The following is a 27796-nucleotide window of genomic DNA, read 5'->3' as shown; positions in this document are numbered from 1 at the left end:
TTAAGGAGGGGGCAGAGCTCTAACCGGAAGTGTCTTGCGGATGAGAACCTTGTCATTTGGCCACGGTCGGTTCTGAGGAGAGGTAGAGCTACGGCGAAGAAACGCAGAACAAGTCAGTTGACTAGAGGAACATTTGAAATAATTTTAACAATGAAACCGACCGAATAAGCCACTACACTTAACTAGTATTGAATTAGTTGTATATATTTAATTCAATGACGTAATTATTTTTTTATACAGTCAAGGTTAGCGCTCTCCAGAGAGGGTTGTGTCATTGATCAGGCAGGACACGTCAGGAGAGAGAGAGAAAAGCTGTTTAGCCATAGCTACTGTATGAGCGAAAGGCATAGAAGGACCATATCGCTTGAGTCATAAACTTTCTTTTCGTTATTTCATCAGACACATCGAGGTTGCAGGTTAACTACAGGACGGATCGAGTCATCGCTTGGATCAAAGGTAGCGACCAAAAGGTGAAAAGGGGATTTTATGATCGATGTTTGCAGCGTCGCTTTAGCCAGATTATTCAGAAGTTAGCTAGCTAGCATCTACGACTATCGACTTGATAATAACCGTTTCATATTTTGCCTAAAACAACCAGAAACGATATAAATAAAGAGATTGCTAACGCGTTAGCTAGCTACGTCATAAGTTTTATGTAATTAATAAAGGGTCGAGTCCAAATAGCACCCACACAGGGAATAGGCTTTGACAGCTGTCACGCAAGGTCGCTTGTCTGTCATGTTTTCGTTCTAAATTTACCTAGCTAGATACATTTTCCAAATACTCTTGAATAATACTATTGCAACTAGAAAGCTAATTGCGCCTGTTATCGACAAAAGTGCTAGCTATTATTAAGTTAGTTGGCCTTATAAATCTTGGATCAACTGTCGACTGTCCGAAATAGCAGGCTAACGTTTACTAGCTAGGTAGGCTAAGCTATCCGAGTTGCTAGCAAATTGGCTAGCTGCTAGCGCGTAGCATATGCTGACTGTGGCAACGTCATGAGCCTTTAGTTAAATATGTTGCTAGCTAGCTAAACAGCTAGCATGCAAACAAAATAGTTAACTACAGGGAACTGATGTGGCAGAGAAACATGTCTCGTTAGTAAGGTTGTTATATTGACAGCTATTCTCGACAGACGTTAGCTGAGTATAGCTAGCTAACTGCTTTTCGACAAGCAATAAGGGATCATCTCATTAGCAGCAGAAAATGAGAAAGCTAGAGTGCTATCAATGTCCTGTCTGATTTCTCTATCAGCCTGATTCTCATTTACAAACATTGAAATAATAACGTGTGTATTTTGTTTTTTCCCCCCCTCTCTTTAGGACCTGAAGATCAAGGGATAGCAGATATTGTGTGTGGGAAAACAAATGGGGGATTACGGGTTTGGAGTCTTAGTGCAAAATAACACTGGCAACAAGTCTGCTTTCCCAGTTAGAATTCATCCACATCTGCAACCTCCACACCATCATCAGAATGCGTCTCAAAGCCCTGGTGCTTTTATAAACAGTACCACAGCTGGCAATGGCAGTAACAATGGGTCACCTTGGCTGTTTTCAGCCACAGCTGCCCACAGCAGCATGCAAGATGAAATTCTTGGGTCAGAAAAGCCCAAAGCCCAGCAACAGGAAATGCAAGAAACGCAAGAAAAACAGCTACTATCCCCTGGCCACCCGGAGTCTGGAATCGTATCTGAGTTAGAGAAGGCGAGGTCAGAGGAGAACAAGGTGGAGGGCGGCCTCTCTGAGGGTAGCAATGGAAAAGAGAAGCTGCGCCTCGAGTCCCCAGTACTGACAGGCTTCGACTACCAAGAGACATCAGGTCTTGGGACTCCGTGCCAGTCCAGTACCTCCTCGTCCCTGACTGGCTTCAACAACTGGTCAGCTGCTATTTCCCAGACCCCCTCCACCATCATCAATGAGGATGTCAGCTTCTTTAACCCAGCTGCCTCTGCTAACAACGGGCCCCTCCTGTTCCAGAATTTCTCCCACCACGTCAGCCCAGGCTTCGGGGGAAACTTCTCTCCCCAGATTGGACCCATCTCCCAGCACCATCCCCCACACCCCCACTTTCAGCATCCCCACAACCAGCACCAACAGCACCGAAGGTCCCCGGCCAGCCCCCACCCTCCTCCCTTCCCCCATAGGAATGCTGCTTTTAGCCAGTTGCCGCATTTGTCCAATAACCTGAATAAGCCCCCGTCACCTTGGGGTAGCTACCAAAGCCCTTCTCCCTCCCCCTCCTCCACCTCCTGGAGCCCCGGTGGGGGCTATGGTGGCTGGGGAGGCTCCCAGGGGCGTGAGTACCGTCGAGGCCTCAACGGAGGCATGACTCCCCTGAACTCAATCTCCCCGCTGAAGAAGACCTTCCCCAACAACCACGTGCCGTCGCAGAAGTACTCCCGCACCAGCCCTGGCTTCAACCCCAAGTCCTGGATGGACGAGAGTGTGAGCAGGAGTGAGAACATCTTCCCCTTCCAGGTCAGTGAATAATTCCCACCGCTTTTATACCTCTTAATTCTGTAATCATACTTAGAGCCACTCAGCGAGATGTAATTGTATTTTATGTACCCAAAGGCCCTACTCTCCGTTATATGGTGCATTTGTCACGATATTAATGTTAGTCCTATGCTTTAATTGCCAGAGGCCCCTTATGACTAACATAGCTTTGCCACTGCAGTGATGGGTGCCACGTATATGAGAGAGAGAAGCTATGATATATATTTTTCTTCATCCATAGAACACGCAGTAGAGAAATGGATGGAGCATCAATTACCCATCTTCCTGTGAAACAGTGATTTTAAGATTACAGGGTTAATAATAACCCAAGACTACCGGTCTACGCCGTCTTTATAATGCAGTCTCATTTTTAATGCAATTTGATAGCGCACATTTAAGATGACTTAGACAACAGTGTTATGTGCAGAGAACACTGATAGGATTGATGGAAAGGGCATGGAGGTTATTTTATTGCTCAAGCACAGGGGTGTCTGTGGGGTGAAGGTGGTTGCGGGGGTTGGGCTGATAAATATGTGCTGGAAGGCCTGATTGAAGGCTTTGAGGATCCCCCCCCCCACCCCAGAAGTGCTTCATCAGCCATGATGCCATACCGACCATGTTACATATTGCTAATAGCCTAGCTACTATGTTACTATATCACACAGCAGTGCTGTGCCCTTGTTGGTTTAGAATCACCGTGTTGCTCAGGCTAGCTCGAGTATGACACTCTGCCTTCTAAATGCATTGGGGGTAGAGGGTTAGATTGGGAGTTTTAGCTTCCTGACGCAGGCTGTAAATACTTCAATTTGTCTTTTCAAGAGGATGAATATTCTCACACGTTAGGTTGGCCTGATCGGCAGTTCAGAATGCAGAGCGTTGAATAGAGACTGTCAGAATGAAGTTGTGGTCTTAAAATCCATTGGAAATGAAGTATATTCAACGGTTGAGTAGAGAAAGGACAGGCTACTTTTGTGTGACTGGACTGAGGGATCTGTTTTGAATCTAAATGCAGTATAGTAGGCTAAGGTTAGCTGTTTGGAAGTGCTGTTGATTTATTCCATTTCTACTGTGCAATCATGTTTAGTCACACTAGGCTAACTCTCATGGTTGTGTTCTATTTTGAGTGTTTCCCCTAGGATTTTTTTTTCAGCAGTGGTGGCAAGGTTGGTGGGGGTGAATGCATTGCTACTAGCGTTAGCGCAATGACATGCTAGCTGTTCCCATAGACTTCCAATTATTGAGCCAACGACTATCCAATTAAAAGCGCATCTCGGTCACCGCCACTAAATTCATTTAGGGGAAACACAGATTTTTGTAGTAAGGACATTACTACATAATAACTAGGTTTCCTGTTTGTCTCTGTCCCTGACCAAGCAATGTTTTCAGCTTAAAGTGCACAGCGATGGTGAACACCAGTCCATTTCCATGGATCACATGCCTTTCTCTTGTGACTGCCAGGCATTTCCAAATGGCTCCACATAGTTTCCATTTTATCACAGAGGCAACATGTGGGTGATTGCGGTGTCCTTTTGCAGTTATTTTGTCCCCTGTTTGTTCACTCCCTATTCATTTTTAACCACTTGCCTGTTTTAAAATAATAGATTGAAGCAGCATATAGGCTGTCACCAATTTCCCTTTTTAGCGTAACCTACAGCCATCAAGCTTACACCACATTTAGGCTACATTGCTCAAGTAATATTGTGTAAAAATACCTTGGTACTGTAGCAGCACATTTTCATAGAAACCCTTGGTTATGTTAATCAACACTGGATGTCTATTCAGTAATTGTTTAGGTGTATGCCTTAGGGACTTAACTAGTTACATTGATACAAGTGATGTGATGCCCATCTCTTAGTCAAAGCTTAATGGCGCTGTAGGTTTCCATATGCCTCCTGTGTCTCCACCTAGAATATATCATGTTTGGTGTGAAGGCAGAGGCTTCTCTGGTGGGGTAGGAGAGCACGGGTTCCATGCAAGCTGACACAGGTGAGGCGTTCATGATTAGGCTAACTAGCATCTTAGGGAGAAAATAAGAGAAGGGAGATGCTGCTCCCACTCGGGAGAACAAAAACGGGCAACAAAAGGTTTGTCAAGAGACAATGGTGCTAAAAACAAAAGTCCCCTCCTTTTTATTTAGATGTGACGTGCATCCTGTGATGGCCTTGGGCTGTGCTGCTGATCACAGATCAGTTCTGTACTGGGAGACCTAGACTACTGTAGGAAGGCTGTTTGTTTTGCTGGCTAGGCCACTGTACTCTGTTTGTTTCTGTATTAGAGTAGCTTTTGTTATTGGGTGCAGGTGCCCATGACAAATAGTCGTCTGTTGCCTAGGTCCAGTGTCATCTTTCAGGGATTAGTGACTGTGCCTCCCAGAGAGGGATGTCATGATAATATTATACAACGTGGACGAACACATACACACCAGTATCATCTCATGATATTATTTCAAAGATTGTACATAGTGTGTGAAGGTCCCTATAATACTGCCTTTGGGTGTGGTACTAGAGCTGTGTTATTAGGCCTCTCTGCACTGAGGCAAAGCAGGTTTTTCACTTTCTAAAACCCAAACTTCCTCTTAGCCCTGTGTAAGCTGCTCTACAGCCTTCCGTAACTGGGAGGAACAGGGCCTGCTGCCCGGTAACATGCCTTTTGGATTTGGGTCTGGGCAGGCAACCAAAGGGCCACATTAGCAATCTACGTGGGAAGTTGTTAGTAGAGGTAGGTTATGGTATTCTGGTTAGCTAGTTTAAATGAAGGACATACATTTGCTTGAATGTATAACAGCTCCAAATCAGAATTGAGGTTATATAAATGTTTTTATTTTATTGAACCATGCAATCTATATTGATGCCCTAATAGAATTATGGGGACGTTGGGCTGTGCACAAGGACCTTATTGGATGGGGATTGCATTGTCCTTGTATACAAGACTGAACGTTTTAAATCTTGAATGAATTTAATATTTTCTCATTTTAGAGATTCATAAATCCTGATTGAATTAGGTATGACTGAAATACCCGTAAGTCATTAGTTTATAGTAGACCTTGCTGCTTTGTGTTTTTACAATCTATAAGGCATTACGAACATTCAAATTAGTCTGCTGTCCATTGGGTCACAATGTGGCAGGATGTCTTGTTGTTCACATCACTGTTGTATCAGTTAAGTGTACTAATGGGAATATGTTTTTGATCGTGTGGACTGGACTGTGTGACTGACTGCTGTTCTGAGGTCAGTTCCAGATTGAATCTTTTGTTCTACTGCTGTAGTAACCAGCCTCATTCATGAATTGTCATTCAACACCTCGTTTATGGCCAGAACACTTCCAGCTATTAACATTTTGAGGACATCAGACAATTATGGAATGATCCTATGGTGTTAAATTCTGCAAATATCCCTGGAATAATGAAATAACCATCAGTGAGTAGCGCATAATTGTGTTGTGTACTATTCGCCCTTCTCCTACCCTTGAATGTCGTTTTGAAACAGGAAGCATCTTGTGTGTTGTAATGAGAGAGATAAAAGAAATGAGAGCGAGAGAGAAACTAAATGTCAGAAGTGTCACAGGCATTTAACACCCCTTCTCTGATTAGGCTCTGTTGCTGTTCATTAATTACTTTATCACCAAAGTAGATCTGGGTCCCCCGTGGGACCAGTCTGCACCCCCTGCCTCCCTAACCAGGCTCTGAGGCTGGATTAATGGGCTTGAGGGTGTTTTAATGTGCAAGGCTTTGAAATACTCTGACCAGCAACACAAAAATCAAGTGTCAAAGCTGGGCCCCTTATACCTACCTCCCTCCCCCGTTCCATTCCCTTTTTCATTAGTATAGCTGTGACATTGTAGATTAATGTTGTAGCAGAAACACCCTTGGCATGCCATACTTAATCATTCCGCTTAGGGTGTATCATCAAGGCCTATTTTAGCAGTGTTCTTCACGTTGGATAGTTTGGCCCTAGCTTCAAGCTCCCAGACACAGGCTCTCTGCCTGGAGAGAGATATTATAATACAAATGGGTTACACTGGTTTGGTCTCCTTCACAGTTTCCTTTGTTACACCGGTTTGGTCTCTCCCTCACTGTTTCCCTCGATTCTTTTGTTTCTGTAAGGTGCAACTTTTTTTCCTCATAGTTGTGGTCGGGGAATTCTTTGATTACTTTCCTGTATATGTGCAACTCGCATATTATGTGGACTGAAGGCGTCGTCATGCTTCAGTTTGGCTGGCGGCTAGCCGAAGTTCGTTAGGCAAACTGAAAGTGTGTGCTGGCATACTCCCTTAAGACCTTTTGGAAAAAATGGCAATAGTACTGTTTGGTTATTTTGAGACGCCGTTACCAGTACACACTACCTCAAAATAGTCAGAATTAATCTAATCTGTCATTCATTGAACGTTTTTGCAGAGGGGATCTTAGAATGTAAAACAACTCGTTTTCTAAGATGTTTGCTGCAGTATTTCTCAATGAAAAAAATGTGCATGAATACGAGTCGTCTCTCGTTGAATGATGACAAAGACTTTGGTCAACTGTAGGGATTGTTCAATAATCACAGACGAAGGGGTGTGGACTTCGGCTCCCGAACTTCTGCTGGCTTCGGGGAGAACATTTTGTTTGCCCAAACGGCAGAAGGAACTAACAAAAATGTCAATCTCTCCATTATATGTTAAAAAAACTCTTCTGAAACTGTTTCGGCTGGGAAGCGTGCGGACGCCTGAAGCCTGCCTTTTTATTTTCTACATTTTTTTTTTCTTTCTCCAAAGGTTATTGTTGAGCTTGTTAAGGAAGTGCCTTATCTGACCCGCGCACCTTTCTATCTGTGTACCTTGGAGATTAACCAAACTTCTGAGGCTGTGAGATAGACACTGAGGGCCAGGCAGGTTCAGCTGGCCCATGCCATGTGTGCTCTTAAGGGCTGTTTGTGTGCGCCTAAGTACGTAGCCTGGGCCCTCTAAGCTTCCAGGGATGAGTGTTGCTGCCTGTTCATCAGATGGGAGGAGGTGCGTGAGAAAGGAGGGCAGAACAAATAGTTAATCACTACGGTTGCCAATCCATTCAGATGCTTAGCAACAACAACAGCAGCCATGTTTGTGCGTCGTGGTGGCGGAAGGGTTTTACAGGATCTTTCACAATGTCACACCTTTATGGCATCTCGTTACTTAGTACTGTACTAGAACCTAGATTTTTGTGGAGAATTTCATTTGTAATGAGTATTTTTGTATTAATCTCTGGTAAACCATGGTCTACTGGAGCACCAGCCTGCTGGTAATAGTTTGGTTGTCCCTGTCAAGGCCATGGTTGTTAATGTTATCACTTTAAATGGTGGCCATGGAGCATTAAACGTCTGCTTCAATTCCCACCACCTAGCATGATGTGTGTTTTACCTGAAGGTGATAGGCTGTCGCGTACGTTTTTATTCAAAGCATGGATTATTTCATTAAACGGTATTGAAATTCCTAAAATGGAGCCTGTGTAGAAGTCCTGGTATATGATTCCATAACATGTGAGACGTGACCATGTCCCGAAAACCACATGAGCCTTCATACTAGTGCTTCTCCTGTCATATGACAGCCAGATCTTGTCTGGCCTGGGTTGAAGGATACTGTGAATCATTTCCAGCTCTTGCGCAACAAGCCTCACATTATCATCAGGTAGGACTTGTCGTGTGTTATTCCTGGCTGGCCTCTGGAATGCCATTCAGTAGAGGGGTTTAACCTGCTTGCTGCTCAAGTAATTCTTAGAAATGAGTCGCGACTACCATTGTCATGGGAAGTGTTGAGTGTCCATTGAAAACCTTCAAGTCAAGGACAGCGAGTGAAAGGCTGCCTTGTTTTAGTAGTAGGCCTCCATATTGTTTTTGTATACAAGTTGAACTGCTGGCTTAAGAGCGTGTTTGGTTTAGGTTATGAGCGCTCTATCGCACTGCCCCGTCGTGCCCGACTGACTAAAAGAATTGAACATTTCCAGTTTGGTCGCGGTGTCAGCCCTTTTTCATGGTCTTGTGTTTAAAGTTCATCTCAACCATTGCTTGCCTGAGCTTCCTCTGCGTGCACAGTGAGCGTGTTTTTGAGCCGACGACCTGCATTCTGTACTGAATAATACTTGCAATGAAAATGTGTAGAGACAGATTTACTTCTGTAAGAGAAAGCTATAAAATAATTATAACTCTGCAGCAAAAAATAAGCGGTCACGATTGCATTTATTCATAGTATTCTGTATTCCATGCATGAAGTGTGTGTGTGTGATGAAAGCATAATGGAAATTTAATGGCGTCGGACTCCGAATATAGGCCAACAAATGTAACATTTAACCAGCGGCGGCTCCATCCCTCTAAAGCAGAACTCTCATCTATCTTTTACACAGGAGCGCACCAGATCCTTTGATGGCTTCAACATGCACTCCCTGGAGAACTCTCTCATTGACATCATGAGGGCTGAGCAAGATACCCTGAAAGGTAAGATGACAATCGCACAACACCAGGATCGCATGTCCGGTCACAAAATTGCTGTTAACGGCCGTATCTTACAACCTTTGTCCTCCCAAATCTGCTGCAAGGTCATCGAGGACAGCCATGTCAAACTGATTTTGAGTTTTCCTTTCAGTGGCCCTAGAGTAGACTAGGAAGTAAGGTGTGGAGGCTTATGTAGGCTATTCTACTGAGATTGCAAATGGACTTATGATTGTGCAGTAGGGGTGTAATGGTACACATTCGTGTACGGGGACCTCGGTCCGGTAAGTACATAATAATTATGTAAATAAATAAAACCCCTAGGCCTATAAGCTATGCCGGGTTGTATGCCATTGCCACTTGAGTAAATCTGAGCTGAAAAAAACCCCCAAACATTGTAGTCTATTCCATTAAAGCTACACCTGACCAGATTCACATAGAAATTTGAGTTATAGATCTTTCATTCCTGTTGAAAGCAAGTCGACGTGTGCTATTTCTGTGCTTCCTTTTCTGAACTATTTTTTTTGTCTTTTGGTTTTGTACACCAGTTTCAAACAGCTGAATATACATTATTTTGTGTTATGGAAAATATATTTCAGTGGTTTAGATGGTACAATGATTCTCTACAGAATGACTGCTTGTTTTATCACAAAATGAAATTAGGCAACCTATTAAAATTTGAGCAACCAGGAAATGGTGGTGCGATTTCTGCGTCTTTTTAATACAACTAGAGCCAATGCGCACTTCAAAATTCTAGGCTAGGCTATTCTACAGAGGGTGCAAATTGAGGCCTATTCCTGATCTGTCACTTTCAGCATTCAAATGTTTTTAAAATGGCTTTCGCAATATTAGGCTTTATTCATTGAGTGAGAGCCACTGCAATTTGCTAGGTTATTTTTTTAATCAAAAATTGAAAATGTTTTACTGGAATGAAAGTAGCCTAAGCTACCACCGGAGACACGACTCATCTGGCTACAGCCCAACTTCCTCCCGTGTGACGCAGCTGTCTTAAGGCACTGCATCTCATTGCTAGAGGCGTCACTACAGACCCTGGTTCGATTCCAGCCTGTATCACAACCGGCCGTGATTGGGAGTCCCATAGGGCGGCACACAATTGTCCCACTGTCGTCAGGGTTTGGCCGGGGTAGTTTGTCATTGTAAATAAGAATTTGTTCTTAACCGACTTGCCTAGTTAGATAAAAAAAATAATAAACCTAATCGGGGCTTATATTTTAATTGTCCAGGTTCACCATGAGTAATAGATTTGGTAGTTTTACTTGAAACAATTAGTATGGTCATTTTTAGATATACAGTGTAAAGTTGATACTTTCTTAACGGGGACAGCAGTCACTTTTGCTATAGGAAGAGGAGCTCACTCTGAGAAGCTCTCATCGCATCTGACAAACGGTCCCCAAAATTAATAAAAATGTAACCCCCCCCCCCCCCCCCCCCCGAGCTGATAGTGGGGGTGGTTGTTTCTCTCACGGCTCAGCTCAGGTGCCTACTTACCCATACACATTCACACACCACACACAGATCCAGGTCAGAGAGGCTCATAAGCTCATAGGCTCGTAAGCTCCATCAGCAGCACATGCTAATTTACAATGGAAAACAAACGTGTTTGCATCGATTCCTTCCTCTAATTAAACCGTTATGTTGCAATGCCACGGTCCCCACTAGACCTCTCAACTTTGCATTGTATAAGGTACGAAAGTCCCATCATTTCAGGTGTGAAGTCAAATGGAACAGACATGCAGAGATAATCACTGACGAGACGAGGTTTTCCTTCCCAACTCTTCCTTCATAGTTGCCTGTAGTTCCCCATTTTTGAGGTCGTTGCAGATGGATTTTGAGCAGCTCCCCAACTTAGGTCCATTAGAGCTGTGCGGCTGCACACGTACCATGCCGTGGCGCAGCAGACTGGTGTTAGCAGCAGCTACACTGACCCATAAATGCCAGCACCTCTGATGGAGTGGACCTGCACAGGTGCCTCTTTCCCTGGCCCAGCCATGGAGCACTTGTGCTGGGTGTGCTGACAGGCCCTCTCCGTGATGCAAGGCTTCCTCAGGATTAGTCAGGCTGATCCAGGATGTGGAGGGTGGGGATGTTGTGACGTGGAGGAAAGGGACTCCACCACTAATAAAACTGTCTGGATTTTTGAATCGTTTTATGATGTAAAGTGAGGCGTTTAGAGGTCGTGTTTGAGGTTAGGTGCTGGTTGTGTGGGAGGTATTTTCATAGCTGCAGCTAGTGAAGGGTTTGTTGATTTCGCAGAGTAAAAAAAAGATATATATATTTTATGGGGCATGTAAATTAAACGCTTGCGATGGTCTCTATAGTCTGTCCGTCTGGTTTGTGACGCAAACATTGCAAACCGGAACGTTCCTGTTGTTAGTCAGTGAGGACGATCTACTTTACACCTAGGCTACTCTGTTATGTTTGGGAAAGGACAGACTGGGTCACGGTTGGTTAGAGGGAGTAGCTTAGGCATGGGTTTCTAATGTTTATCTCTTCCGTAGCGTGTATTCATTTTTACACCTCTGTATTGAGCTGTTAAACCACACAGTGAAAGTCAACAACTTTGTGTCACACACAACAGCTCATGACTTCAGGCTCTCTGCCTCTGATGTTCTCCAATCTAGTTTGTGCCTTTGCTGATTATTGGAATGACGCTCCCAGTGCTGCGTGCCAGCTACAGAAGGCAGAGAAAAACATCATTATGATGCATCATTTGCCTTGTGAGCAGCAGCAGCAGCAGTTCCTTGCCACTGTCTCCAGGGCAATGTGTTTCTACATTAGAAAGATCCACACAGATGCAGGCCCTACTCCGGCTGTGTCCTGACCTTACTGGGTCGCTTTGGGTGAGCTCCAAGGGTACCAAAGCAGCGCCCCGGCCCGCCTATCCCTAATTGAAAAGAATGATCTGACCGTCAAACGTGGACCTCTGTAGAACAGATTAAAAGGAAAGAGGAGGAAAAATGGACTGTAGAAGTGGCTTTGAATCGATTCCAGCATTGTCCTCTGCGACTAAAAAGAGCACTCTGTTCTCTGAGAAGTTACAAAATGGTGTGTTGGCTCTGTGTCACCATTGACTGCTGAGCCTGTCCACCAGCCTGTTCTCTCTCTTTGATTGAATAGGTGGAGGGAGGGGAGGGGCTTAGAGAATTTGTGTGACGGAACGGATTTCACCAATCACGGCACTCTCATCTGGTCCACACAGGAGCCATGTATATAGAGAGTTGGTCAAACAAACAAAGCAAAATATTGTTCCAATTCTAGACATTAAATATTCCCATGTAATGCATATGGGGCGTTGACATGGCTGCCATAGAATGTTGAGTGTCATGTAAATGCATCAACGCTGAAACCTCAATGGCCCAACTCTCTCTAAATACATGGCTCCGGTCCACACCAGTCACAATGGGTTTACTATTACGAGTTTTTTCCCTCTCATTATCCCCTTCACCAAGGCATCCCAGCATGGCACAGTTCAACACTCAAGTACATTTGGCAGGAGGTCATGGGAGGAACAGGGTGTGCGCAAATGGCTCAGTGTAAATTGTATGAGGTGCCAGCGAGCAGGCGGCTGGGCGACGGACTACGTGGGCTAATGTAACGGCTCAGTTTGTGTATTGCAGCGTATGCTTGTAACTGAATCTCTTAATGATTTATACTCTGTTTCCTCTCACTAGGTCGCCTAGGATTCACACATCCACGAGGAGATAGTCCTTTGCCCGTAAATGAAATGTAAATGCTTTTATAGCACTAGTGATCTGATGGCTTTACCCATGCTGATGGAGGGATGGAGGGTGAAACAAGCCATATGTTAACGTAGTCAGTAGTCATGTTTGTGCTTGGCGTGCTCTTGAGGCACCAGTGTGGGTTTGCTGCTCTGTGGACGATTCTTATGCCATTAGTTCTTTAAATGATTGATGTGGATTTATTGAATAGTAATCTCTTGTGGACAGATACACGTAGAATTACTGGTGTTGTACCATCTGTCAACAGACTATGGATTGCAACCAGGTGTGTAGATTTTTCAGCACTGGTAATTACAACAAATCACAATTTCGCAGATGTAAGCATCATTTAAATTTTGGATGGGATGGGGACATTTGGCCCGTAGACTTGCCTGTAACTTCCAAAAAAAGAGGGGGTGGAGCTCCTCGTTCCCCTACCGCTCCTCATTCTAGTATCTTTTCTAACACGTCTCCCCCAGAACTGAATCTATTTTTATTTTTTTTGCTCTGGATGTCAGATTCATTGAATAGTGATAGTCTACCGTAGGTTTCCAATCCTAATTGACCAAATCTACTGCAATCTTGGATCTTTTTGGTAATTAACAGATCATTTATTGTAATTTTTACTAGAATAACTTAAAAAAAATGTATTCATAAGCCTCCCGAGTGGTGCAACGGTCTAAGGCACTGCATCGCAGTGCTTGAGGCGTCACAACAGATCCGGGTTCTATCCCGGGCTGTGCCGCAGCCACCCGGCCTGACCTGGAGAACCATAAGGCGGGGCACAATTTGGTCCGGGAGAGGGTTTGGTCGGCCGAGATGTCCTATCCCGCTCTAGCGATTCCTGTGGTGTGCCGGGCGCATGCATGCTGACACGGTTGCCAGTTGGACAGTGTTTTCCCCCGACACATTGGTGCGGCTGGCTTCCGGGTTAAGTGAGCAGTGTGTCAAGAAGCGGTGCGGTTTGGCAGGATCTCGACCTTCGCCTCTCCCGAGTCCTGTAACGGGAGTTGCAGCGATCGGACAAGACTGTAACTACCAATTGATATCACGAAATTGGGGCAAAAAAGGGGTAGTACAACAACAAAAATGTCATAGTATTCATTTTTTTATATTCTACCACATTGTCCATGAGTTTCTAGTAGATAGATCATATGGTTCAAGAGAGAATAGCCTAATCAATGAAATGGCATCTAATCAACAATGGCATTATTTTCTATTAACTCTGCAACTCTTCCAGCTATTGACTCTTTTTCAAAACTGCCACAAGTTTGGCGCCAACACATTTACAACAAAGACATATTGACTTAGTCAAATAATAAGGGTGTTATTAAACATTAGTGATAAAGGACATTTCATACAGAGTCCCTCATATTTAACAGCAGTGGAATTCACTAAGTTGATGGTTTATATTTAGGATAATGTTGTACAGCTTTGTCATTCTAATTCCTGCTTTTAAATCATGTTCTGAGACTCGGAGAGACTCCGGTGGATCTCTGGGCTCTCAGTTGCACGTTGGCTTATGCATATCAAAATACAGTTGAGGAAGCTGTATGTTATATTTTTGAAATGAACATGTCACCATCCCTAGGCAATGGGTTTCATTCTCAAGTAAGAACACGAATGGGGAGCTTAGTTCTTTCATTGCATAGGCAAGATATTATTTTATATATTTTACATGTGATAAGGCCAGAGGCTATGCTATTTGCATTCAGCCAGACCTCTAATTTGCCTAGCTATGCAATGAAAGAACTAAGCTCACCATTTGTGTTCTTACTTGAGAATAAAACCCTATTGCCTGAAGATAGTGACATGTTCATTTAAAAAAATGTAACATACAGCTTCCTCAACTGCATTTTGATATGCATAAGCCGACGTGCAACTGAGAGCCCAGTGATCCACCATGGAGTCTCTCCCTGAGTCTCATAGTGTTAGCCTATATTGCTCGGTCATATGGTCAGACAGTGATCAAACTGTACAGATGGTGGTCCTGCATAGATACCATTCAGAGAGTACTAGTCTTTGAGGCGTTCACACCAGCTGGTAGTTACTCTGTGGAATGCACACGCGTGTATCAGAGAGCGTGTAAAACCACCCTCCACTGACTTCCTGAAGAGCTGCTCGCCATCTGACCCATGGAAGAGAGTGGTTCCTCATGACACAAGGGCATCCTCTGGCTCTGTCTGCCATGTACTGCTGGGCACTGAGGAGGCAATAGAGCACTAATCACGTGTAGGATTTGACTGCAAAGGAGAAGGGCATGTGTTGTGACTGAAAGAATTAGCATTTCAATGAAACTGTTGATGTTCTATGCATCCCTTTGTTCACCTGTCTTGTTTTTACATGCAGCAAGGAATTATGGGAGGAGACGAGGTAAATTAATTATTTTGGGTTATTCAAGTGGATTATGTTTGTTTGGTTTTACCTTCAAAACTGGCATAGAAAGAGCCTGTCTTTTGCATCCATGTCCAGTGTTTATGAAGGGGGGCAGTATGTGTTTGCATGTAGATGTTGTGCGTCATTGTTGGTCTGTGGTGTTGTGGTTGTCAGCATTACATTTGTTTGTGTACAGAGCGAGACACACAGATACACACACGTAAAGCAGTGACCACTAGCCGGCCCCTGCCCAGTAGCGTGCCCTGTACTTTAGTCACTGTCACTAGACGGCTACCACCCAGTTACTCTACCATGCACCTTAGAGGCTGCTGCCCTATGGAACACTGGTCATTTAAATACTGTTTACATACTGTTTTACCCACTTCATATCTGTATTCTAGTCAAGGCCTATCCTATTTAACTGTTGCTTCACGTGCACATGTATTCAGGTAAACTACATATTCTATCCATATAGTGTCCATATTGTCTATACAGTACCAGTCAAGTTTGGACAAACCTACTCATTCAAGGGTTTTTATTTGTATTTTTTTTACATTGTAGAATAGTAGTGGAGACATCCAAACTATGAAATAACACCTGTGGAATCTTGTAGTAACCAAAAAAAGTGTTCAAAGTAGCCACCCGTTGCCTTGACAGCTTGCACACTCTTGGCATTCTCTCAACCAGCTTCACCTGGAATGCTTTTCCAACCGTCTTGAATGATTTCCCACATATGTTGAGCATTTGTTGGCTGCTTTTCCTTCACTCTGCGTTCCAACTCATTCCAAACCATTTCAATTGGGTTAAGATCGGGTGATTGTGGAGGCCAGGTCATCTGATGCAGCACTCCATCACTTTCCTTGGTCAAATAGCCCTTACGCAACCTGGAGGTGTGTTGGGTCATTGTCCTGTTGAAAAACAGATTATAGTCCCACTAAGCGCAAAGCAGACGGGATGGAGTATCGCTGCAGAATGCTGTGGTTAAGTGTGCCTTGAATTCTAAATAAAACACTGACAGTGTCACCAGCAAAGCACCCCCATGCCGTCACACCACCACCTCCATGCTTCACGGTGGGAACCACACATGCCGAGATCATCCATTCACCTACAAAGACACGGTTGGAACCAAAAATCTCAAATTTGGACTCCATTAGACCAAAGGACCAATTTCCACTGGTCTAATGTCCATTGCTCTTGTTTCTTGGCCCAAGCAAGTCTCTTCTTCTTATTGGTGTCCTTTAGTAGTGGTTTCTTTACAGCAATTTGACCATGAAGGCCTGATTCATGCAGTCTCCTCTGAACAGTTGATGTTGATGTGTCTAACTTGAACTCTGAAGTGTTTTTTTAGGCTGTATTTCTGAGGCTGGTAACTCTAATGAACATGTCCTCTGCAGTAGAGGTAACTCTGGATCTTCCTTTCCTGTGGCGGTCCTCAAGAGAGCCAGTTTCATCATAGCGCTTGATGGTTCTTTGCAACTGCACTTGAATAAACTTTAAGTTCTTGAAATGTTCAGCATTGACTGACCTTCATGTCTTAAAGTAATGATGGACTGTTTCTTTGCTTATTTGAGCTGTTCTTGCCATATGTACTTTTACCCTATTTGGTAAAAGTCCATCTTCTGTATACCACCCCTACCTTGTCACCACAACTGATTGGCTCAAATGCATTAAGAAGGAATTTAACTTTTAACAAGGCACAACTGTTAATTGACATACATTCCAGGTGACTACCTCACGAAGCCGGTTGAGAGAGTGCCAAGAATGTGCATTTCTGGTTACTGCATGATCCCATATGTTATTTCATAGTTTTGATGTCTTCACTATTCTACAATGTAGAAAGTAGTTCAAATAAAGAAACCCTTGAATGAATAGGTGTATCCGAACTTTGTGTGTATTTTTTATATTACATTATTTTACGTTTTGTGTGAATTGTTAGATACTACTTCACTGTCAGCGCTAGGAACACAAGCATTTCGCTACACCCACAATAACATCTGCTAAATATATGTATGTGACCAATAAAATTTGATTAGATTTTGACACAATACACACAGTGTACAGACTCGGGGCTAACTCTCTCACGTAAAGCTGCTCAGCTCTGGTTTCCGTCACTTGGTTAGGAATAAGGCTGGGGTGGCTCCAGGACACCCGGCCGGAACGATATTTTAGGCTTGCCCGGCCCCTGCTGCTGCCATGGGCTTGGCTGCAGGCACTCGTGGGTGTGTGGACTGTGTGTTTTGAGCTGAAATGGGGGAGGGGTGGCTTGTGTAGTTCTGTGCTGGGGACGGATGTGGAGAGCGGGAGATTGATTAGTATCCCTGCCTCAGTCCCTGTTAACGCAGATCAGCAGGGCCTTACTGTAGCATTGTTTCTGGCACTCAATGATTCATGTCAGATGAGCTACTGTAAAATGGGCATGTTGTTGTAGCTAAAATTGCTAGACCATACCTAACCATTCAATGATACCCCCTCCACTCAACTCTGGTTGATGATACACCTAGGAAATAAACCCAATGAGTATTGATCTTTTTGTTGTTGTATCAGTTGTGTTTAGTCATGCTATCCTCTATTATTGGCTGACTGCGTTGTCTGTGATCCTCTCCTCAGTCCATTCTTCCCTGTTCCCCATGGAGGATGGTTTCCCTGACGACGAGCGTGGCGAGCAGAGCCTGCCTGGCCTAGGCTCACCCCACTGCTTCCCCCACCAGAACGGGGAGCGAGTGGAGCGCTACTCACGCAAGGTCTTCGTTGGCGGTCTCCCCCCTGATATTGATGAAGGTAACCTTTTTACATTTTATTTTAAATGTTATAATTTCAAAAAAATATAGAAACGGCTTCACTTGAATACTGCTGACGACTGTTACGTAGGTGGAGGCAATGAACTGTGAACACAAGGATGATACTGGACACCTGGTTGATGGGGTGGAGGTCTAGAATGTGCATGTCTTCATGGGCTGTAGTCTAGGGTTACTACACGACGGAGGTTGAGGATGTCTCCCTTTGACCAATTTCTGCCGTAAGAGCAGCGCTGCGTAGTGAAAGCCTCTATTCATTTTTCTCACTGCATAACACAACATCTTGTGTTATTTTGTTCAGTTTCTGCCCGGTTCTTATTGCTTCCTGAGGGTTTTGGCTCTTAAGTAGGCATAGTTGTAGTACATTCTCTCTTATTTTTTTTTTAATAAGGAGTGGAGGACATCTCGTGTCAGATTGGTGTTGCTGGCAGGGGACTAGAGAACAGCTGAGGCCCTGCTTGTTTTCTTGATGCTACCATCTGCTCTGCTTTATTCTCCTTGTTTACCGTTACAATCTACACCCAACCTAATGGGGACTCACATATATCCCTGTAGTCTACACCACTAAGAACAGGCATCTGATATTACACACATGCACCATATCACAGTATAACCACTGTGAAGCAATAGTTGAATGTTTTTCTTTTTCGCCTTTTAGATGAGATAACGGCTAGTTTCCGTCGCTTTGGACACCTCTTTGTGGACTGGCCTCACAAGGCAGAGAGCAAATCTTACTTTCCCCCGAAAGGTGAGTCTCGTTTTAAGTCAACCTACTGCTACTGCCCTTATCGTCAGCCACATACAGCATTGCCATCAAAATGTACTATCAGAATTTACTATTGAGGCCTAAATGGTCTGAAATATTAAAACAAACTCGTGAGCAGAGCGGTCTTACCATTGACAGTCATTTCCAGCTGCAGACAGAGAATGAAACGGTAGAGGTAAATCCTCTAGTAATCTCTGTGACATTGTTCCGTGTAGGTGGTTTGAGTGACCGTGTCCTCTGTTTGCTCTGTAGGTTATGCCTTCCTGCTGTTCCAGGATGAGAGCTCTGTGCAGGCCCTGATTGAGGCCTGTATTGAAGAGGACGGCAAGCTCTACCTGTGTGTGTCCAGCCCCACCATCAAAGACAAGCCGGTGAGCGGATTGCCCCATCACCCATCTGCTATTATCTTCTCTCCCCTTCTCTCATGCTATTGTGAAAGCTATCAAGATGCAGCGCCACAGCAGCGTTTTACTGCCTCATTTATTATTTAGTGAGCCCATTCGATTAGTGGCTGACCAAGTGAATAACCAAGCAGCCACCCTTCTTTGTGAAATTGGCGTAACATGGTGGACATGACAAACGTTAAGACGTAACATGTTGTGATACATACGTCTCCCTGTGTATGTGTGCAACAGGTCCAGATCCGCCCCTGGAACCTGAACGACAGTGACTTTGTGATGGACGGCTCCCAGCCTCTGGACCCCAGGAAGACCATATTTGTGGGTGGGGTGCCACGCCCTCTCCGTGCAGGTAACCTATTGACCCTAGTCCACACTCCCATTGGCACTTTAGTCCTGGGCTGTGTCCCAAATGGCACCATATAGTGCACTACTTTTGACTAGGGGGCCCATAGGGAATTTGGGATGCAGCCCTAGCTCCTCTATGGTATATTAAAAACCGGTTAGATGAGCGTTGCATTTCATCACATCAGCATGTGTGTAATGGGGAGACGTTTGTACAGCTATTTGGAATATTATGGCCAAGTTCGGAATGTCACATTAAATCTGAGGCTAGACCCTGGAACTGTGCTGCATTTGAACCCTTTCGTAACCTGTGTTTCCCTCCTTTCACAGTGGAGCTAGCAATGATCATGGACAGGCTGTATGGAGGGGTGTGCTACGCCGGTATCGACACAGACCCCGAGCTCAAGTACCCCAAGGGAGCTGGGCGGGTCGCCTTCTCTAATCAGCAGAGCTACATTGCTGCTATCAGCGCTCGTTTTGTCCAACTGCAGCATGGAGAAATCGATAAACGGGTTGGTGAAGACTACTTTTTTTTATTTTTCTCTTCTCTCTCAGGAAAATGCAGCATTACACACACAAATATGCGGAAGGACAGAAATGTTGTACAAAACAGATAATAGGCTCGTCTCCTGTCTTTTAAAAGGACAAGTTGTTCTTTATTGTTCTGGTTTTAAAAGATTAAAGCAAAATATTTGTTGGCATTTTGACTGGGGCGTACGAGGACAGAAAACAAATGCCTTGTACCTTTAAGCAGCTGCCACCTGCAGAAGAATTTGGCTATTTCACTCGGTCACGCTGGAATAATAGTTCACACATTAGTATGTGCCAAGCCAACTTGACTTGAGAATTTGACTTGAGAATGTTTGTAGATAAAAAAAGTTTTTGTAAAAAGGATGACGTGCGTAATTGTCAGTACAATTATGTGTTGTGTGTTAAATCTTTGAAGATGCACTATATAGCAATATACAAACATATGTGGACACCCTTCAAATGAGTGGATTGGGCTATTTCAGCCACAGCCATTGCTGACAGGTGTATTAAATCGAACACATAGCAATGCGAACATTGTCAGTAGAATGGCCTTACTGAAGACCTCAGTGACTTTCAACTTTGGACTCTGGAGCAGTGGAAATGCGTTCTCTGGAGTGATGAATCACGCTTCACCATCTGGCAGTCCCAACGGACGAATCTGGATTTGGCGGATGTCAGGAGAACGCTACCTGCTCGTATCCATTGTGCCAACTGTAATGTTTGGGGGAGGAGGAATAATTGTCTGGGGCTAGGCCCCTTAGTTCCAGTGAAGGGAATCTTAACGCTTCTGCATACAATTACATTCTAGTCGATTCTGTGCTTCCTACTTTGTGGCAACCGTTTGGGGATGTCCATACAGAAATGGGTTGTTGAGATCGTTGTGGATGAGTTGGAACCCCGACTGAGAGCCAGGCCTAATCGCCCAACATCAGTGCCTGACCTCACTAATGAGTGATGTAGTGTACATTAATGTAAATGAATCCTAACTTTATTCTCTAGTGGGTGTCTGACAGATAGTTCTCTCCTCTCTCTATCTCTCTCTACAGGTGGAAGTGAAGCCATACGTCCTGGACGACCAGCTGTGTGATGAGTGTCAGGGAACCCGGTGTGGGGGCAAGTTTGCCCCCTTCTTCTGCGCCAATGTCACCTGTCTTCAGTATTACTGTGAATACTGCTGGGCGGCCATTCACTCACGCGCCGGCCGGGAGTTCCACAAGCCACTGGTAAAGGAAGGAGGGGACCGGCCTAGGCACATCTCCTTCCGCTGGAACTGACTGACACACAGAGTAAGAGGCAGAGGCAGAGGGGGGAGTCGGAGTCGCAAATCATTGTACAAATAAATGCACTTTTCAGTTGCTGGTTACTTTTTAGCTCTAATTTGAAAAAAAAAAAGTTTAATTTTAAATTCATATTTATTTTAAAGATGAGAAACTGGAATTATATCCCGATATGTCAAGGAAGGAAAAGAAAATGTTTAAATCCCATTATTTTCTTTTACTTCAGTTGGTTTTATATTTTATTAGTGCAGATAGACATTTGGAGAAAAAAAAAGGGTTTTCAGTTGTCACTCTGCTATCCAATTTGGCGTGTCATTGACCATGAATTTTAAAGCAGTATGTTCAGTTGTAGTTCAGAGCAAATGTGAATATAAAAGGTGTCGCTAAAGAAGAGTGCACTTATTTATTTACTTTAGAGTGCAGATGATTCAGTATAAAATCCCAGTAGTTTAACCAAAGCTTAATCTCAATTGGTTTGAAAAAGAAACGACTACAGATCAAATGTTTGAAATAATGTTTAAGACCATGCTAATATTTGATGTTACTTGACAAGATTGATTTCACAACAGGCGTTTGAGTTTGATCTCCATTTTGACATGCAAAAACTAATACCTCAAGCTTAGCTGCTAATGTGCCGAATAAGTTAAAGAAAAGAAGCTGGTCTCCACCTTTCCCTTAGGACCACAATCAAAGGGAAACGGCACACTTTTCTAGACACTGCTTTGTCACTTCCTTATTTTTGTAATCCAACCAGGGTTGTAGTAAGAATGAACAGAGCATCTTATTGAGGAATGTATGGCGTTGCAGGTCCCAGAGGCCCTGAGTGCTGGCCGGTGTCGGGATAATAAGTGAACCCCCCTCTCTGTGTCTGTGGTCTTGCTAGCTCGGAGAGGAGGAGGGGCTAGGGTCTAGTTCTCATCGGGGCTGCATGTGAGCAGAAAGACCTGTTTTTTTTTGTGTTTTTTTTTCATTTATTATTATTAATGCAGGTGTGCAAATCTCCCAAGCCTTTATCCACAATCCTATTTTGTTTTTACCCCACTTAAAAAGAAAAGAGAAATTAATTAGAAAAGTTGGGGGTTGTCATCAACACACATTTACCCCTAGAGGCATTGATATAGCTAGAACAGCAGACCTCTTTTCCTGTGCCAGCCGAGCTAACTCAGCCAGTGTTTTAAGCATAAATGAAGATACTCCATGTAATGTGCTCTACTATGTGCGTCCCACATGCAGTTCTTTCACTCAAGACTGCAATAAAGAGTTTATACCTAGACTCTTTAGGGAAGCAAAGACGGCTGTGCAGTAGTGAGTAATACTAGCTCATTTCTTTTTTTTTTTCTTTTTTTTAAGAGTTTTCATTCTCGTTTTTATATCATTTCTACCCTTTCCTTAAGAAGACCAGATGGACACCAGTAAACCAAAGATTGGCCTTGAATAGATAACAGTGCAGTCAAAATCCAGGAAAACATTAGTGAAAACAACTGGATTTATTGAGCTTACAAGCACCCAGGCCTTTTCACCAGTCAATCCGCTCATTTCCAAAGGTCAAAATGGAGAAGCTTCTTGCTAGGCAGTTGTGTAACTTGGATAGATCTGCAAAAGGTTTGGAAATGTAACACAAAAAGCTAAACAAAGACTCACAGTTGGTCTGGTTAATATAGTCATACAGTATCTGAATCTACTAGCGTTAAATATGTCAGGGAGTAAGTGCTAAAATATAACTTAATACACTAGTGAAATACGTATCCTTGTGTTGGCTTGATGGTGTGATAATGCACCAGTTCTGCACCATGAATTTAGCTTGGGTGTGGTGGGTGAACATTTTAGAAGTTAAAAACCCTTTTTGAAGAATTTGCTGTTAATGAGAAAAAGATTATTTTATACATGGCCTGCTGATTTTTGGTACTGTGTTTTCTAGCTAAATTATTTTGTCATGCACATATAAACATTTATTATGCACTACTTTTCTAAACATTTTTTTCAACAGTCATTTTAGGCACATTTTTTCACAAATGGGAAAAGTCCTTTTTGCAATACCTCAATTTTTCACATTGTGAAAGGTAGCTTTTGTACTTTTGTTACTGAGAGATCTGCATATATGGAAATTTTAATTTAAAGAAAAAAGTTGAGTGATTTCAATATTATTTTCAATTATGCTTTTTATTATACATTTCAGTGCTGAGGAATCTTTACAACTAAGTGCACACTTGTGTTGATGCGACTTCAAAACTGCAGAGGGATGATGAAAGTGTATTGCTTAAGGTATTAGATCTCATACACTAAATGTTTCACAAAAATCTGATCTTAACAGCATGGTGAGAAAACGTTGTCATTTAAAATGAATGTTTAAAAAAATGGCTACCCTAGTTGGAAAATGGTAACTTCTATTGTTTTTGGTTTCCTCTCTCCATAGCTGGAATGTAACAATTATAAGGAGAATGCAAATGATGGTTCATAATTAGGCTGAATCTCGTATCACAAGAATGGATGTTTGGTGTTTAGATATTTTAACATTGGAAAATGTATATTCTTGAACTTGCCAACTAGCTCCTATTATAATCCTTAGCATGCATGATAAAAAAAAAGAAGTACATGAATTAGCTATTGAAATGAATTGTTGTAGTGCACCAGATGTTTCACAACTTTTAATTTATTAAGGACACCCCCACACCTCACTCCCCTCCCATGTGTTCATCTCTTTGCCTTCCCCATACTCAGACCTCTGCAGGATGCACAGAAAAATATACAAGAAAATAAGAAAATGAAAAAAACTCTAAAATATATTTTAGCAGTGCAAGACTTGAGCATCTTTTAGGACACTGTTAAAAAGACTTGATAACTCATCTCCACTGTCTGTTGAGGCAAATCAACCTAGTTGGAGGAAGGGGAACATTAAGACTTGAATGTGGTAAATGTTGCAAGTTAACTTCGAGTTGTTATGTGCAATACTTTTTTTGAACTTTTTTCCAGAATAAGACTTTGCAATGTAATTCTTTAATGCCGTTTTTAATTGCAGACATTTAAAGAAGATGTTAATATGTTTTTCACAGTCATTTTCTACTGTTATTGTAATCCTTTTCATGCTGGTGTTTGTAAAAAAGAAAAGAAAAAGAAATCAAACTATTTGTACTAATATAAATAATTGAAGTTATTTTTTAAAACATTTAAAGGTTTTGTGCTCATTTGCTTAATTTGTTTATTTCAAGCTACTGTGATTGGTTGCATTGTAATTATTAGGTCAATAATGTATTTAGCTGTTTATTGGTATATTTTTAATTGGAATGTATAATTTTTTATAATTTTGATCAGATTTTTGTTATATTTTTGAGGTGAAGCTTTTAATATGTTAGTGTCTAGTTTTTACTAATTGCTATATTGTGCTCCACAATATATGGTTCACATTTTCTGAAGGAAATAAATATTTAAATATTGGTCTGTTAATGATGTTACTTAATGGCAAAATGTCAATAGTTTTTAACTGTGTATGGGAAGGTTGTATTTATTAATATTTTTTTTTTTACTTAAGATATCACCATAATTTTTATTGTCATTTCACTTTATAAGTTACTATTTTTGTATTTTCCTTTCAAATTAAGTTATGTAATACAAAATGTCCATATTTCTAGGAGTTGGTCTGTAAAAGTGCTAGTGAAATGAAAAAGAGATCTAATGTTATTTAATTGTTTGCAGCCAACTATTTATAACAGTATGCATAACTTTTAAATATTTGTAATGTGAAATGTTGAATGAATAAAACTTAACTGTGACAATAAGGCCCATTTGTGTTTTTCTTTGTGTGGACTGTTAAGTGTATTGCGTTTTCTGTAGATGTTCATTGGTTGCTGCTTTCATAAAGCTAGGCAGCGGCCATTGCTGGGCCCTGGCTGATAAAACCTCCGAATGAATTCAGATATCTTTACTGCATACAAGAAAATAAGGTCGCAACGAGTTATGAACGCTATGCTGTGTGTGAGCGAGAGGGGGTGTTAAAATGGCGACCACCAGCAGCTTTTGCAAATGTCAGTATCAGATTAACCATTCATATTTTATGAGCAGTTATTTTGCAACCATTATTTCCTTTTCCAGGCTAAGAAGTCAGTGTGTTTGTATGCCAGTCTTTACTGGATCCTTTCAAAGAATGTCACTATAATGCTACTCGTTCCATGGAGGGCCGGGTGTCTGCAGGTTTTTGTTCCTCCCTTGTACTCGATTGATGAATTCAGGTCATTTAGTAAGGAACTCCCCTTACCTGGTTGTCTAGGTCATAATTGAGAGGAAAAAATTAAAACCAGCAGACATGAGGCCCTCCATGGAATGAGTTTGACGCCCCTGCTTTATACAAACCGGAGCTGATGAAACCAGTCATTCAAAATAGATGTACCATCACACATGCCAGGGTATTGATAATCCTGCAGAAATGTCCTGGGATAAAGAATGTCATTAATGTCAGTCTACAAACATACTGTAAGTGATCATATTCATCAGACTCATCAGCTCCACCTGCCTGCTGACTGGTACATTACCAATATAAAGCACCACTCAGAATTCACTCTAATGTACTGCAGTCTTCTGTGTCAAACCTGAAAGAAAACCATTAGCTCACTAACTTTTGGACCTTATGTACCGTAGGTAGCAGCACTCACATTCCCTGAGTAAGTGTAAAGCCATACAATTTTCCTTCAATGTAGGCAAAATCATGAATTACCTTGCTATCATCAAAACCGGTAATGCAAGAGAAAAATTGTAGGTCCCTGGGGCTGTGCGGTGCATTTGAGAAAACCTTTCCTCATGAGGCAGCATCAAAAACAGTAGTTGGGCTCCAGTCAATATGGTCCCCAACCCTGTTCTCGGATGGCATTGCATGGATATACCACTGCAGGAAGTGTACATATACTGAACAAAAATATAAACACAACATGTAAAGTGTTGGTCACATGTTTCATGAGCTGAAATAAAAGATCCCAGAAATGTTCCATATGCACAATAAGCTTATTTCTCTCAAATTTTGGGCACACATTTGTTTATGTCCCTGCAAGCGAGCATTTCTCCTTTGCCAAGATAATCCATCCACCTGACATGTGTGGCATATCAAGAAGCTGATTAAACAGCATGATCATTAACCAGGTGCACCTTGTGCTAGGAACAATAAAAGGCCAATCTGAAATGTGCAGTTTTGTCACACAACACGATGCCACAGATGTCTCAAGTTTTGAGGGAATGTGCAATTGGCCTGCTGACTGCAGGACTGTCCACCAGAGCTGTTGCCAGAGAATTGAATGTAATTTCTCTACCATAAGCCGCCTCCAACGTCAATTTAGATAATTTGTCAGTACGTCCAACCGGCCTCACAACCACAGACCACGTGTAACCATGCCAGCCCAGGTCCTCCACATCTGGCTTCTTCACTTGCGGGATAGTCTTAGACCAGCCACCTGGACAGCTGACAAAACTGAGAACTATTTATGTCTGTAATAAAGCCCTTTTGTGAGGAAAAACTCATTTTGATTGGCTGGGCCTGGCTCCCAAGTGGGTGGGCCGATGCCCTCCCAGGCCCACCCAAGGTTGCACCCCTGCCCAGTCGTGAAATCCATAGATTAGGGCCTAATATTGTTTTTTCAATTGACTGATTTCCTTATATTAACTGTTGCTCAGTCAAATCTTTGAAATTGTTGCATGTTGCATTCATATTTTTGTTCAGTATAGAATAATAGTGACAAAAAACTTGGATGAAAGATCCAGATGACATCACGCCTGTCTCTCTGACAGTGGAGACAAAGGTTCTGCTGAGCCAATCCATTCTGCGACCGGGTGCCTGCCTCTCTCTCTTTCTCTCTCTGCCTCTGTAGCAGCCAGCAACCAGGTCACAGAGACATGGACCCCTCATTAAGCACAGCTAGGCCGTGGTGTCTGGTAAGACTCATAGCAAGGAAAAGCCTCTGCCCCGGACATATCGTCCCTTAGGTAGTACATTTATAAGAATGAGTACTCTAGGACAAGAATTTGAAATCTCCTTAGATTATTGTTATTGAACACTGTTTTGGTCCTATGTGCCTAATGGTCCTATGTGCCCTGTTCAAAAGTAGTGCACTGTAGTGCCCTTGAAACAAAGAATGTAACGTTGTGACTTCTGTTTCATGAAGGAGGGAAACGAGGTACATCATACTATGGGGAGTCGCACTCTCGCGACTTCGGTTGAAGGATCCTAAATCACGCCTGACAAAGCCAATGTGCCTCGATGGAAGAACCGCCTTCCACAGGTGATAAGCGTGAGGCTTGGATTCATTCCTTCAATTGAATAATGCTCTTCACCAAGCCCAGGAACGGGCGATGCGGGGCCAAACAGGTGTTGTATCTCCTTTCCCTCCTTCAGGGAACAGTAGTTATAGTCGGAACATTACGTTTCCTTTTAAGTCAGTCAACTTCGGTAAAGCGTACTATGGGGAAATATAATCAGGCCCCAATGGCCCATGGCAGACAACCCAGACCTGACACCACCAGATGTGACAGTCTGGGTATTGAGCACACCTAAGTGACTGCCTAAGTGACTTTCACCTGTCCTTACCGTAAGCAAAAGTGTGTGGTGATGCCCGACTCACCGCAGCACAAATATCTCCAAATAACCCTTTAAACAACACC

At 42.8% G+C, this 27796-nt stretch overlaps 1 protein-coding gene across 5 annotated transcripts; it reads left to right on the top strand.

The window, feature by feature from the left end:
* On the top strand, positions 1-24933 carry LOC110537780 (cytoplasmic polyadenylation element-binding protein 4). 5 transcript variants are annotated; one of them, XM_036937794.1, is made up of 11 exons: positions 1-112; positions 400-456; positions 1326-2480; positions 8848-8938; positions 15022-15045; positions 17656-17826; positions 18502-18591; positions 18862-18980; positions 19245-19359; positions 19683-19864; positions 20930-24933. In XM_036937794.1, exons 3-11 carry the CDS (start codon positions 1371-1373, stop codon positions 21155-21157), a joined length of 2130 nt encoding a protein of 709 aa, XP_036793689.1. In that variant the 5' UTR covers positions 1-112; positions 400-456; positions 1326-1370; the 3' UTR covers positions 21158-24933. The 5 variants fall into 5 exon arrangements, with proteins under 5 accessions (XP_036793689.1, XP_036793687.1, XP_036793688.1 ...); XM_036937792.1 differs by having other exon boundaries at positions 9-112; positions 400-470; XM_036937793.1 differs by having other exon boundaries at positions 38-456.
* The last annotated feature ends 2863 nt before the right edge of the window (positions 24934-27796 follow it).

This window comes from Oncorhynchus mykiss, chromosome 12 (assembly GCF_013265735.2).
Source record: "Oncorhynchus mykiss isolate Arlee chromosome 12, USDA_OmykA_1.1, whole genome shotgun sequence".
Lineage (NCBI taxonomy): Eukaryota > Metazoa > Chordata > Actinopteri > Salmoniformes > Salmonidae > Oncorhynchus > Oncorhynchus mykiss.
Note: the sequence above shows the minus strand (reverse complement) of the source record. Positions and strands in the feature narration are given on the sequence as shown.